The 13,313-nt window shown below is 43.8% G+C and overlaps 1 protein-coding gene across 3 annotated transcripts in view; it reads left to right on the top strand.

Moving 5' to 3' along the window:
• ENTREP3 (endosomal transmembrane epsin interactor 3) overlaps window positions 1-12,748 on the top strand; it is a 99,897-nt gene extending 87,149 nt beyond the window's left edge. For all 3 annotated transcript variants that reach the window (XM_085637647.1, XM_085637648.1, XM_085637646.1), the window contains 3 exons: window positions 2,186-2,251; window positions 6,588-6,841; window positions 9,397-12,748. In XM_085637647.1, the coding sequence (XP_085493773.1) occupies window positions 2,186-2,251; window positions 6,588-6,841; window positions 9,397-9,567 (491 nt within the window). In that variant the 3' untranslated portion in view covers window positions 9,568-12,748. The remainder of the gene's footprint in view (window positions 1-2,185; window positions 2,252-6,587; window positions 6,842-9,396) is intronic.
• Window positions 12,749-13,313: the final 565 nt, after the last annotated feature.

Raw genomic sequence — 13,313 nt, 5'->3', positions numbered from 1 at the left:
TCTTCGTTATCTCCTCTTTCCATATGTGCTGCAGAATGTAGCACATGAAGAAAGAGAACTATGCCTCCAAGGATTGTTTTTTGGAGGAAGGTGTCCCTTCCTGCACAAAAACAATCCTGCCTGTAACAAGGGCTCCTTTGCACTATGGCACACGGGTGCCTGCCTTGGCACTAGGTAGCACTCAGTGTGCTAGTGCAGCGAGAGCAGGAATGTGCCTCCACATCTTAGTAAACATGGCGCGTTCTTGCTCTCTCCATTGGACTCAGCGTTGTCTTGCTGCGTTGCATTGCTTCAAATGTTTTAAAGCTGGGCCTGAATGTCTCAAGTCAATGGCGAAGAGAGGCTTGTTGAAGAAATCCAGTGGTTGCAAGGAGAGGGCACAAAGCCCAAATTATGTATATTGTTAGTAATAGGTCGATTTGACAGCTTCCACGTCTAAAAATAGGAGCTTACGGATCACTGTGACCCTGAAAGGCTTGTGTCTTTGGGACAAAGTTAATATATTGTCCGGTACAGCTGGCAGTGATATGACTCGAAGTACCAGTTAAATGAATGGTAGTTGTACAATTACTGATAAAACAACTCGAAGAGGCTTGGTTACTCAATTGGACTGGCGAACTGATTAGTCATGGGCAAGCTACCGCTTCTTCCCAGTGCCGGTCACCACTCTTTCCGGCACCATCCTCCCAACTTTGAATCCTTTCAGCCTCCATCCCATATTTTCATTTTTTTCCCTGATCTCGTTGTATTTTTGCTGCTTTCACATTTTACTACCCATTGCTGCACATCTGTCCCTTTTCCTACTGCTCTTTTATACCCCAGTTGTGACTTGTCTGCAATTCTTTGTCAGTGGCATCATCTTCTAAGCCCTTTCCCTTAACCTCACGCGGCTCTGCCTTTGAAGACTCTGTTGTAGGCTTTCTGGTGCAGTTGCCTTGAATCTTTTGTCTACATCTCGAGTGGAAAGACACTCAGCTACGCTCTTCTCTGAGCCGCGCTACCATCCTTACATTATGTCCATTTTTCTTTTTCAAAGGCTCCTACTTTTCCTTACCATATACCTTAAAATATGTATTTTTCTATTTGTTTTTTGTGTGTCTTCTTTCACAAACTGTTTTAATTATCTTGAACAACACCCAGTGCACCTTAATGAACACTTTAGAATGAAGAATATCAGACCATAAAAAGAGATTCAAAATGTTTAGGGTCTCCTAAACTTTGAATACCCTTGAAGTAGTTGATGTCATTAGAACTTTCCTAGATAAACATGAACTTTCTTGAACTTTGAAACAAAAAATACTCTAGATAAATATGGAATGCATTTCTCAACCCTGTTTCAATTACACACACATATGTAGAGTATTGGTTTCTTGAATCAATGGGGATATTAACAGCATGTAGGCAACATTCTCACTGCTCTATTGAATAATAAAATAATAGTATTAACATTAACTTTTTCAACACATTGTCTTCAGTCTTTCCATGTGCTGCTTTTTCGTAGCATTTGGTACACCTGAGTTAGAAACTTTTTCTTTATTGACAAGTGCAGCGAATCCATAAGTATTCAAAAAGCACTGTGGCCACAGATTCCTATATTTACAGCTGTCCAGCAGTATTAGTGGCTAAGTAACTGATGCTGGTTGATTCATTGCTCATTGATCAGCATGGTTATTGGCAGATTTCTTGAGGCATGATGCTGTGAAACTGATATGACTTATTCAAAGGTGAAATTGCCGACAGGAGCATCGTGCCTTGCGAAGCGAGGGGTCGTTGCTACTGGCTCAGTCTGAGGGTAGTGTAACTATTGGCAAATTAACGGATGCGGCTATGATTACAGCACGCTCATAAGACATGTCTAGAAGCAAAGTTTCATATAGGGAACGATTCATTGTAAACCAATGGGGTATGTATATTGATACAGCTACTCAACTGACATGATTAATGCAAAATAACGAACATCGCATGATTAATAATAACGTAAGTGACGGATGCACTGTATGAAGGAATTTACGAGTATCTCTCATACATAAGTGACTGGTTGTCCCAACATCTTTAAGACCATGTTAGTAGATGACTCAAGCTTGTTTTTCTTTGTTCATTCTGCTAGAGTTTACACAGACATCACAAATCCAAGTGTGTCTCGGAATATTTATGTGATTTTCTGGGCATTATTTTTGTCTTATAGTTTACCAGGATCTTCTCTACTCTAAGCCTTTGGAGGAAGATGCTTCGAACTTCTCCGGTGATACAGGTGAGGCTGTCAGGAAGAGGATGTTCTGTTCAATGGTGGAAAGTAAACCTTCAGTGATCGAGGCGTGGTCTTTACCCCGCGGTGGTGCTAGGTCATTCTTCGGTGCCCTGCTCACAGGAGTATGGAACTCAGCCTTTGAGGGTTGATGGGTCAGCCCCCCCCACCAACATCTGATAGAATGTCTGCCCCCCAAGTGTAGGAATTCCTAGCAGTATGTTTCTGAGTCCTTTGCTTTTTTCATCTGTTTTGTTTCTCTTCCTGTGAATTTGACAATCTCGGAGTTCACAGCATTCACTCTTTGTTTTTGGTTTGACGTTCAGTAGTAGAGGCCAGGATGTACGTTTTAGGAGGTTGACCACAATATATGCCCCACCTTTGGGTAAGATGACTACTGCATCCTAATACCAGGCTAAAGTGCAAGCTACACTTTGGGGCTGCAGGCCTTTTTATGGAAACCACAGGTGGTGAGGTGGCCTACTGGACATTTCCATACGCTGTCTGTGCTGTCCACAATATTAGAATCCATACTACCTCTTGGTATATGACATACAGTGTGTACATCACAGTGTATGTAAGAGAGAGAGAATGCAAGTGAGAACAGGAGACCTTGTGCTCCCCGAATGGTGTCCATGAAGGACCAGTAAATGTGTCTTCACAAAATAGCGGTTCCCCTGGAGTCTTTGTTTGTCCCTCTGTGGATCTGGAAGCTTGCATGCCCTGGTGACCTGGTGAAAACACATCTTCTTCCCTGCCAAGCTACTTTTCCTTCAGCTGTGCCCCATCACCATTCCTTTTTTTATGTTCTGGAAATTGCCCAGCAAGTAGGGTGTCCTTCCAGAAGATGTTGTGTGAGCCTGATCTGCAAAGACTTTGAGATGAACCCAGCTCTTCCTCTGTCTACAATACCAGCACTCTGTAAAGAGAGTGGTTGCCTGGGAAGGTGCCCCATCCTGATTGGACAAACAATATTTACAGCTTGAAGGTGGGTTCCTGTCTCTACCACTTAGAGATCCAAAGGAACAAGGTGATATATTCAGGCAGGCAAAAGCATGTCGGTGTGAACGAAGAGACCGCTCGTGATTCCACTTGAAAAAGTTGTGAGATGGAAATCACAGATTGAGTGTGGCCCATACACTCCATTGTGCACTCTGATGTTTTATGGGAGACCGACAAAGATCTCGATGAAAGCATTTCACATTCTAATGACAATATGCAGGAAACAAGTTGCCATCATTTCAACTGTAAAAGGCATTGTTGGGCACTCATAGGACTTCCGATAGAGAGGACATCAACCACCGCTGCACCGTCTGCTTCTTCTTCCTAGATACGCGGTAAAGATGAAGAGCCTTTCCAAGATCTCCTCCCAAAAATCAACATTATTTAGAGTTTTGTGAGAAGTGAAAATCCTCTCTCTATTTTATGGAGAAAACTCTAAATACAGCTGAATTTCCTCCGTCATAGAGTTAGAAATGTAGAGGAAATGCGGCCAGTGGGCGCTGCCAAGTGGGAACCTGTCCTTTTAATAGACATGAGCAGCAATAACAATAAAAGATTCCCATTGGGGAATGCAACTGCACGGTTGGAGGTCTTCCGGCCCTTACAGGCCTCAAACCTGCCCTTGGAGCTAATCGAGGGTGTGACCAATTGCGACTTGCCTAATTATTACTCATTAGGGAGGTTGTTTTGCGACCCCCCTGTGAATAGTTTACCATCCGACCATGTCATTTTGAAAAATTGAACCCTCATTCGCACTCTAGTAGCAGTGCAAATTGCATGTTGCATATTTTGTTTTACGAATGCGTGGTTCGTGTATGCGTAATAATACATCTGGCCCCTGGTCTCTGATGGGAGATGTGTTCATAAGAGATTGCCTCTTTTTTCGATTTGCCTTTCTTTCTTTGAAGTAGAAAGATAGTCACTGCTATTCCTTTTTTCCTTCTCCGTGGCCCTTGAGGTCACCACTTCATTCTTTTACTGATGCTCTGCAAGTTTCTCCTTTCACCGCTCGGTATGTCAGACCAGAGACTAGACACTATGGTGAAAAAGTATGCCCCTAAATGGGTACTTTATCCAGTAGTAGACCCTTTTCTTTGCTAAATCCAGGCTTCAAGTAACACTCAACTCACCTGTTCTTAAGAAGACCCTTACCTTCACATTTCCTCTTCTCTGTTTACACCAGACTGTAAGGTGTGGTCCAACAGCCTGACCACCAAGGGGTCACCAGACTCAGCAGTTCTTCACTGTTAGCACACTTCTGTAGGCTTGATGCCAGATGTTTTATTTCAAAGACAACCACCAAGGTCCAGATGCTGTGACCTGTTGTACTGTCTACTAGCTGCATCTTACTTCCTAACTGAGTGGTGATTGCTGGCTGTTTCCTATTAGCCAAGAGGAAGCTGAACTGAGTTCTCTGCATCTGGAGCTTCCGCAATCAGGGCAGAGAACTCCGCACATATAAGTATAGGAAGTGCAGAGTCATAAAACTCAGTGCGTAGTTTATGCAGGGCCGGACTGGGAACCGAAACCAGCCCTGGCAAACTGCTCGGCCGGCCCCCCCTTGAGTGAGGGTGGGGTTGTGACCAAGCTGTTTGCCAGGGCCGGCTTTGGCCGATTTTGTTACAGGGTGCCGAAATTGCCGGCCCCCGCTAACAAAAACGGACACCCAGGGGCCCAAAACCGACCCTCACCCTGTCAGCCCACCAGGGAAACGCCCGGTGCCCGCTACGGCCGGTCCTGAGTTTATGAATACTGAAATTTAGTAAACTTACACAGAAGTGTAAGTCTACATTTGTGAGTCAGGCCCGTGCTTTCTTATGGTGAATTTGACTGTTTTGCGAGTAACTGAGAGACTATGCCTTCATCTTGTCTGGGACATGTATAAAGGATACATATGTGTGCAGGAGTTATGTGGTCACGGGTGGACTGGAGAATAGTGAGGTCCATTTCAGCCCTATGTGATTTCTGCAGAAGTTGATGGTCTCATTTGTTTAAGTTGGCTATTTTCATCTCAGACATATCCATTTGTGCATATGTCTTTTTGGTCATCCGCCTAGAAACTTGGCGTCTAGAGGTAGGTCTCAAGCCAATTCCCTTTATCTGAGGTAGGCTTTGCTTGCCCTACTCTCTCATACCCTTTTTCCCGCTTTGCTTCCATCTCCCTTGGTGTGCAGGGTAAGGAAGATTGTTAAATTGTGGGGAAGACTATGGGCGTATGTAGACAGTGAATGTTTAAAGGACACTTTCTAGTATTGAAAGCAGGCCTGGCTCTATGGTGGTGCGACCGGTGCCACCGCACCGGGTGCTGACTTCAGTGGAGGGGGGGGGGAGTGCTCTTTCTTTGCAAGCATATCGTTTTAAAAGCACCTGCTGCCACGTTCCTGGCTTTCAGAAATTTTCAGGCAACAATAAAAATGTCAAGATAACTTTGGTGATTAATGCTCTTCCTGGAGAGAGATCAGAGTTTTGTCTACTGGAAGTTTTGACTCCTCACAAGACAGCGCAGAGGATTAATATGTCTGCTGCAAAGAACATGTACTATGCAGATCACAAAGTGCATATACTTTAAATAGGTCGGTGGGTTGCTGCGTTTGTCAGAGAGATCCTTTTATTACCTGCAGTTTATAAGTTAAAATCCTACTATAGAACAGTGAGCTGTTAACTGTCATCAAAGAGCTGCATGTAAACTGCAAGGTATAGATTAGAGCATTATGTTTTTCCCCCAGTTTGTCTTTATCCTAATGTTGCAAAAAGGCTTTATTTGGGTAGAGGTCAATTCAGAACCCTCAACAATGGTGTTACGTTTTAAATTCTGAGTTTGTGCTTTTCCAGGAAAAGTACTCTTAAACTATACTGCCTACTAGTATGGATGACATGTGACTCCTACACGCTGTAGTCCTTTGTTTTATGTAACATTTCCTATACACTGATTTACACAGATATGATTAATTGTCTCAGTGTAATGTGTGTATGTGATGTAAAGTGCTTTGATACCCTACACTGATATGAGTGGCACTATAAAACAAAACAAATGTATGTGAGAGAGAGAGTGATTATGGAGTTGAGGGGCACTGTTAAAGGGTGGTAGTGCGGGAATTGGTGGAGAAAGAGGTAATTGGGGGCACCAACAAACATTGTCGCTCTGGGCGCCACCAGCGCTAAGCCCTGTCCTGATTGAAAGAAACTGTGGGATGAAGAAAGGACATGATTGTATGTTAGTGCAAGGGGTCACTGAAGGATTAGCCTTTCAGTCTTTCAACCCATTCCTTTATTTCTCCAGATGTGCAATGTTATCAATTTTTCAACAGTGCAAATCACACTCTGCTTCTCCCCTCTACAGATCTGGGCTCAGAGGCGCGTCTGACACGTGCTGGCTCTTGTCGCCTGGTGCGTGCGTGCTCTGTTGGGAAGAGACAGTTAAAGGCAACAAAGGAGGTGGTGCAGCGGCTCTCGCAGAGTGGAGCACTCTCTCTCGGCGACTTGAAGGTGTGCCGTGGCACCAGGGTCTTGGTGTCCCGCTTCCTTCAGAGGTCCAAGCGCAACCTGGCCGCAGGTGCAGAGCATGCCGGCAACAGATCCTCCTGCCAGAAGCAGGTAAACGCTCATGCCAGAGTGCCCAAAGTACTACCAATCCACAGGTATCTCTAACGCCTCCATTTATGCCAGACCAGATCGCATCCATCCACTGTGACATGGTAGCGAGGACTTCTATAGTAGGCAGCAAATCTGCTACTGAGTCCCTTGAGAGTGGGGTGTATAATTTTAAAGTCTGAGCCCCATAGATAACAACAGTCGATGAAAGGGCTGAACATAAATGTTTATTTTTTTGCGGAATACCATTTCAAAAATAAATCTTTTACAGTAGAACAGTAACGGAACATCGCATCTCATCCTGTTTGTGGTTAACAGAGAACCCTGGTTGACAATACATGGTACACACACATGCACGCTCGTTCAATCACTCACTCACTCTTTCAATCACTCACTCTTTCAATCACTCACTCGCACACTCTTTAATTCTCTCAAGGGAGAGGAATCAGGAAATGAAGATACTAAAACATGCATATTTATGGTAAGGGCTGTCAGAGTTTAGCATACACTCCTTATCTTCAAGTTTTAAATTCCTGCATGGTGGGGCTGACCTGACGTTTGCTGTCCATAGAAGAGAGGAGGGTCGAATATTAGCAGAGCAACACAGCACAAGGCAGGGTCGGTGATGCATGAAGATTCTGCTCTGCAGACCTTAGGCTTCAGGTAGGGTTATAGCGAGTGAGCGTAGAAGTAAGGTAGCAATTGCTAAGCCATAACAAGCTTTAACAATAAGTTTTAGGAACTGTTTTAGGCATATGGTGACGCAGTACCCTCTCCACCAAACTGAAGGTCCGCCTACCTGATTTACAGACATGCGTACCCTAAATATGTCCGTGACGAAGACTACTCCTTCGCTGACACTCCGTCAACGGCCGAACTAAGTATGGTCCATTGGATCTTCACATACCACACCGTCCACCCAATTCGGAGTGTTGTATGCTTCTTGCTGTTTGTACCGGCAGATTAAACCTGACAGTGAAGGACAGAAAAAAAATTAATGACCCCAAACCATGGGAAACGGCCCCCATGGAATGGGGGCAATTAATTTTACTTTTTCCAAAAGTCAACTCCCGCTTTGGGAGTTTTCTTTTTGGAAATAAAATAAAACATTGTGGAAGTTTGATGGGTGGTCGTCATGTTTGACGGAGCTGTATGTCAAACTATTAAAACATTGACAGGAACAGCCGTGTGATGACAGTTCTGGCAAATGTTTAGCATTGCCCGCAGGGCTGAATGCCTCTATGTAACTTCTGAAGGCCTCCTTTTTTATTTTTATTTTATTTTTTTATTTTGTTTTGTTTTGACTGTTTAGAATGGGATGAGTGGTTGGACATTGCGTATATGTAATACTTGGTACCAAGCTAAAATGGCAGCGGGAGTTGTGAGAGTCAAAGGACATGCAGCTAAGATTTAAAGAAAACAGGTTGTTGCTAGAGGGAGCAAATGTTAGGAAGGAAGTAAACGGGAAGAGGTGAGGAGACCGTTACATTGGATAATGGAAAGTATAAAAGCTCTGGCTGTGGGATTGTATTGCCATCCAGTGGCGAAGAGCGGTAAGGCAGCCTGAGATGTGTGCACGGGTAATGAGAAAGTTGCGAAAGAAAAAAAGATTTGGTTTTCATTGGGGTCGAGATGCTATGAGAAGAAGCCAAAGGAGGGAGATGATGTACAGAGAAAACAAGAGTGGACCCAGGAGGCCTTGAGGTGAGCTCACCTATAGTAGTGGCTGATGATGACTTGCAAATACCAGGTACCTGAAAAATGTAAATCAGAGCGTTAGTAGGAGAACAAGTTTAAAGGAGAGCAGGTGATAGATACTCAGGGCGTTGAGGAATGAGAGTGGAGTGGAGTGGAGGGGAGGGGAGTGGAGTGGAGTGGGCAACCATGTTAACCGCTGCAGAAAGAGCAAGGAGTTGGAAAACTTATGATAGATAATTAAGGTGAGAAACTGTGATGAAGCCGGTTGTTTGGGAGTATTGCCTCACTCGAGTAGTGCTTGGAAGCCAGACTGAAGGGTATTGACTAGCAAGTTATTAGAATTGAGATTCAGTGTAAGGCAGTTAAAAACTATGTGTTCCTGCATTTTAAAGCGAAGAGGAAGCAAACGGGAGAAGCTGTGGTGCATCAGCCGCATTGGCCCCAGGGCCCAGGGATGTGAGGGGCCCAAGTCCATCCATTTAGTGGATTTTTACCATAAAACCAGGCGATGGAGGAACCAATTTCCTTATGTGCAGTAGGTGCCCTAGCTACGCTAACAGAGGCAGAGACTCTGGGCTGTAGTTAGAGAGGTTATGTGGCGTAATAAAAAATAAATTTTTCTTTTTTGCCAATCTGTACAAAATTAAGGTACTTAAGAGTGTGTTTTTATCTGTTAATTATTTTCTGTAGTAGCTGACATGAAAGCAAGCTGAAAAAAGGGCAGATCGCTACACTGAATGTCTAAGTTACCTTAAATTACATGGAGATGTTTCCAACTGTGTCCATTATTTTATAATCGCAATATAAAAGGTTTGCCCCCCCTATCTTATTTCTCACTTTATAATTTATCACTTTTGCAGATTCCGCAGCATCTGTTACGAGTACCGGGTCAGGAAGCCATGCATCTACAAAGCTGTGGCGACCTAAGCTCCACTTCCTCCCTGCGCCGGCTACTATCTGGAGGAAGGTTGGAGAGTGGGCGCCGGCGACCGCATAGCCTCAATGAAACCTACAAAGAGAGCATGCTGTGACATATAGTGGCGGCCTCGACTACTGGACATGTCGAAAATAGCATGCGAACCTGAGGTGTATGCCTTATGATGATCGTGCAGCACCTACAGGCAATGTGCTTTCCATTTGTTGGGTTGAACGAGGGGAGGCTTTAGGGGAACCATTGGAGGGAGAAAACTCCCCAAACATCAGCATACCTATAAGGTTTTACTGTGCCAGGCAGAGTCAGTCACTTACCAAGAACTGCTTGTCAGGCACTTACAATGCAAGTGATCTACTGGACTTCTAGCCATACAAACATCATGGATTTAATCTTCCATATTCTTTATGGGACTTGAGAGCTTGGTACATCTTTAACACCAATGGAGGAACCTCAGACTTATCCACAAAAGCAAAATGGTAGACTAGGTTATTTGAAATGGGAGTTGTCTGAATGTTTGGGTAGGGACCACTCTTGGTGCACTTTGGGACTTACCCATGGATGAGACATATTATACCCACCCAAATTGTTTTGTCTCCATAACCGAAGGAAATCCGCGACATCCTCTTCAAGTCGAGTGAGTTATCTATGAGGAATCATGCGTCTTTCATGGCAAGATGATGTCGTGCTCTGTGGATGACCTGCATGCAGTTAATGGCAATCCGATGATGTCATTCTTTTATTGCAAATCCAGGACTGCTAATGAGTTTTCAAAGATCTGTTCAACTGGCTAAACTTAAACTAAATTTACCTACCCTTCGCAAATCAACATTATTCACCCTAGAGCCCTTGTTCATCAAGGCCATCCCTCAATGCTTTTATTTCCGTCAGCATCATTTGTTAATAGTGTGTTTCTGCATCTAACCAACCCCCCATGAACCTTCCCCTATCAGCAGCCTTACTACATGGAGTTCTTCTCCTTCAGCATATTTCACCCAATTAAGTAATACGAATTAACATCATTCTCTAGGCAGTCTAACCCTATTAGTGTTGTTCTTTCCCGTGTCCTTCTAGATCAGCATCTTTACCCATGGACCCTGATCTGTCAACCTCTCTTCCCATGGACTCTTCCGCCATTAACATCATTCCCCCATTGGAGTCCTTCGCCATGAACATTATTCACCCATTGAGTCCTTGTTTGTCATTCCCAAAGTTAGCCTAGCTGATGAAGGGTGTGACCCTGAAACCGGTCCCAGGATGCGTGTTTCTGGTTCAGGGAAGACCTGGCTTGGCAGTTCGGGCTGGACTGTTCCCATGGGGCACAGCGTCAAGACTGATTTGCATATAGCTGGGTCTGAACTGAGGTGGTGAAGTGAGCTAAAGAATAATGATGGATTAAACCCAGATCTGTGACGGGGGTGAGTGTCTGAAAAGTTTCAGCGCTCCGTCCATCATCTCCTTGTGTTTGCTTTTTTCACAAAGCCCATCTCCCTCAATATCCTTCTTTCACAAAGCCCATCTCCCTCAATGTCCTTCTTTAACAAAGCCCATCTCCCTCAATATTGTTCAACATGAATCTTACTCCATTCACATAATGCCCCAAGGATAATTCCATATCCATATCAATGTCTTTTGCCATGACGCCATCTAGTTATTTTCTGGCCATGAGGCTGTCGCCATCATCACCCCCATAGAGTACTTTCCCAACAATCGTTAGCCCTATACTTTGCCACTAACATGTACTGTGCAATCAGATACACTTAAGCAATGATACACCTGTAGGATAAAGATCGCTGCAGATACACTGTACAGTCATACATTCTTCGGTGATATGCAAATACAGTCACGTATTATGCAATGACACATCTCTACAGTTATGCCTCCTATGCTTATACACCAGTACAGTCATAGTTTGTACACCAATACATACGTTCGCTCATAAATTCTACAGTGATACAGCTGATCCTGCAGCATTCCACACTGATACACTAGTACAAACACACTTTCTATAATGATATACCTGTACCCACATGCATTCTGCACTGCTGTACCCGTACTGTCATTCTACTTAAATGCACTTGTACCTTTAACCACTCATCAGTGATGTACCTGCACATACTTAGATTCTACAGTTAGACACCTACACCTTGAGCCATTTCCTTCCAAAGGGCTGTAGTTGTAACCATACATCTCTACCTATAAACCTAACACAGATGAAATCAACATTGTGACACTTGTACGTGGGAAACATCACTTACCCCACATGTGAAACAACGCATGCCATTACAACGCGGTCATTACAACGACTGCGTTGTTACATCACAACCCCTTAAAACGACTTGCTGTAGGGGGCTGAAGGTGTTGGATTTTAAATCCATCACCTTCCCTAGTGTTGCACAGACTGGAATTGGGTTGGAATAGTAAATTATACTATTCCAACATCCAGCAGCCCCCTACAGCAAGTCGTTGTAATGACTTGCGTTGTAATGCTATGCAATATAACCTCGCGGTTGTTGTACTGACCGCGTTGTAATGACATGCATTCTAAATGCATGCGTTGTAACGTGGCCCATTCCTTGTGCGTTCATATATCCCATACTGATATGAATGTACAGTTGTCTCATTCGGTACAGTCGTATATTGTACTCCTGAAACACATGTACTCTCAGACATTCTGCACTTGCCGAACCCCAGTTTTAACGCCATCAAGACCATGTCAAAAATCAGAGCAGATGCTTTAGACCCACCATCGTCTTGGTTCAAGTAGACCCCGCCAGCATCTTAAACTGAGCTAATTCATTTTTAGTTCAGGCCTTCAACGTAATCACGACATAGAAGTCCATTAAACATGCACTTAAAAAATGGTGGAAAATGATACTTTGCTGAACTGTTATAGCTGAATGTAAGGCGTGCAAGTTGGAAAGAACCAAGGGATACGTGAGTTTGTCACGCATGCACATGCCTAGTAGCTTTCCAGAGAATCAGAGCACCACTCAGTGAAGTTAGACTTCAGAAAAGGTGTGATGATTATTTTCAAGAAAGGTAAAGCTTTTAGAACCAAGCGTTGTGTTACAGCTGCCCGCTGCTCATCCTTAACCAGTCCTCTGAGATAAAACCCAACTTCCTGCTTTGCAGCTGGTTAAATTTATCTACCCAAGTGAACCTGATAGTTGAGTCATGCTTGTTCTAACAAAAGTTATCAAAAACATTACATTTATACTGCCATGTTCTATGCATGGCACACATAGAAACTACTTAATCAAAAACCAAATTGTTTGTAGTCGATCAAGTGAAACTGGGCCACACAGCTTGCCAGTTGGCTCAAACCAGCTGGCAAGCTGTGTGGCTCAGTTTTTCTCTGCAGGGGTACAGCTGAATTCAATCTTCAAAAGTTTTCATTCTAGATTTCTCTCCAACAAAATCGAGAAATAGCCATGACCTCATTATGGATAGATGGATGGCTCTGGTATTGTCACTTGTAAGGCATGCCTCGATGCCTTCTTGAACGATTGCACTTAATCTGCAGTTTGGCCTCTGAACTATTGACTAGTCTGCAAAAACAGACATATCACTGCAACTCCTGCATCGCTGCGCTAGCACAATAGCTAAAAGACGCACGTTTTAGATCACCTTCGATCTGCACAAGGTCTTACTTTGCGTTGGACCAAATTTTCTTTTGCTCACGGTTCCGGACATATGTCCCTGGTTCTTGGTAGTCACTTTGTTATATCAGGTAGCAAAGTGGACATGCTTTCTGCATCAATGCTGACATACTTAGGGAATCTTTGCTTCCAGCTGTTCACAATATCCAAACCGATCCTACTTTCAAGAACAACTGCGAGACTT

Source organism: Triturus cristatus, chromosome 12, assembly GCF_964204655.1.
Source record: "Triturus cristatus chromosome 12, aTriCri1.1, whole genome shotgun sequence".
In the NCBI taxonomy this organism is placed as follows: Eukaryota; Metazoa; Chordata; class Amphibia; order Caudata; family Salamandridae; genus Triturus; species Triturus cristatus.
This window is presented reverse-complemented; position numbering and strand designations above follow the sequence as displayed.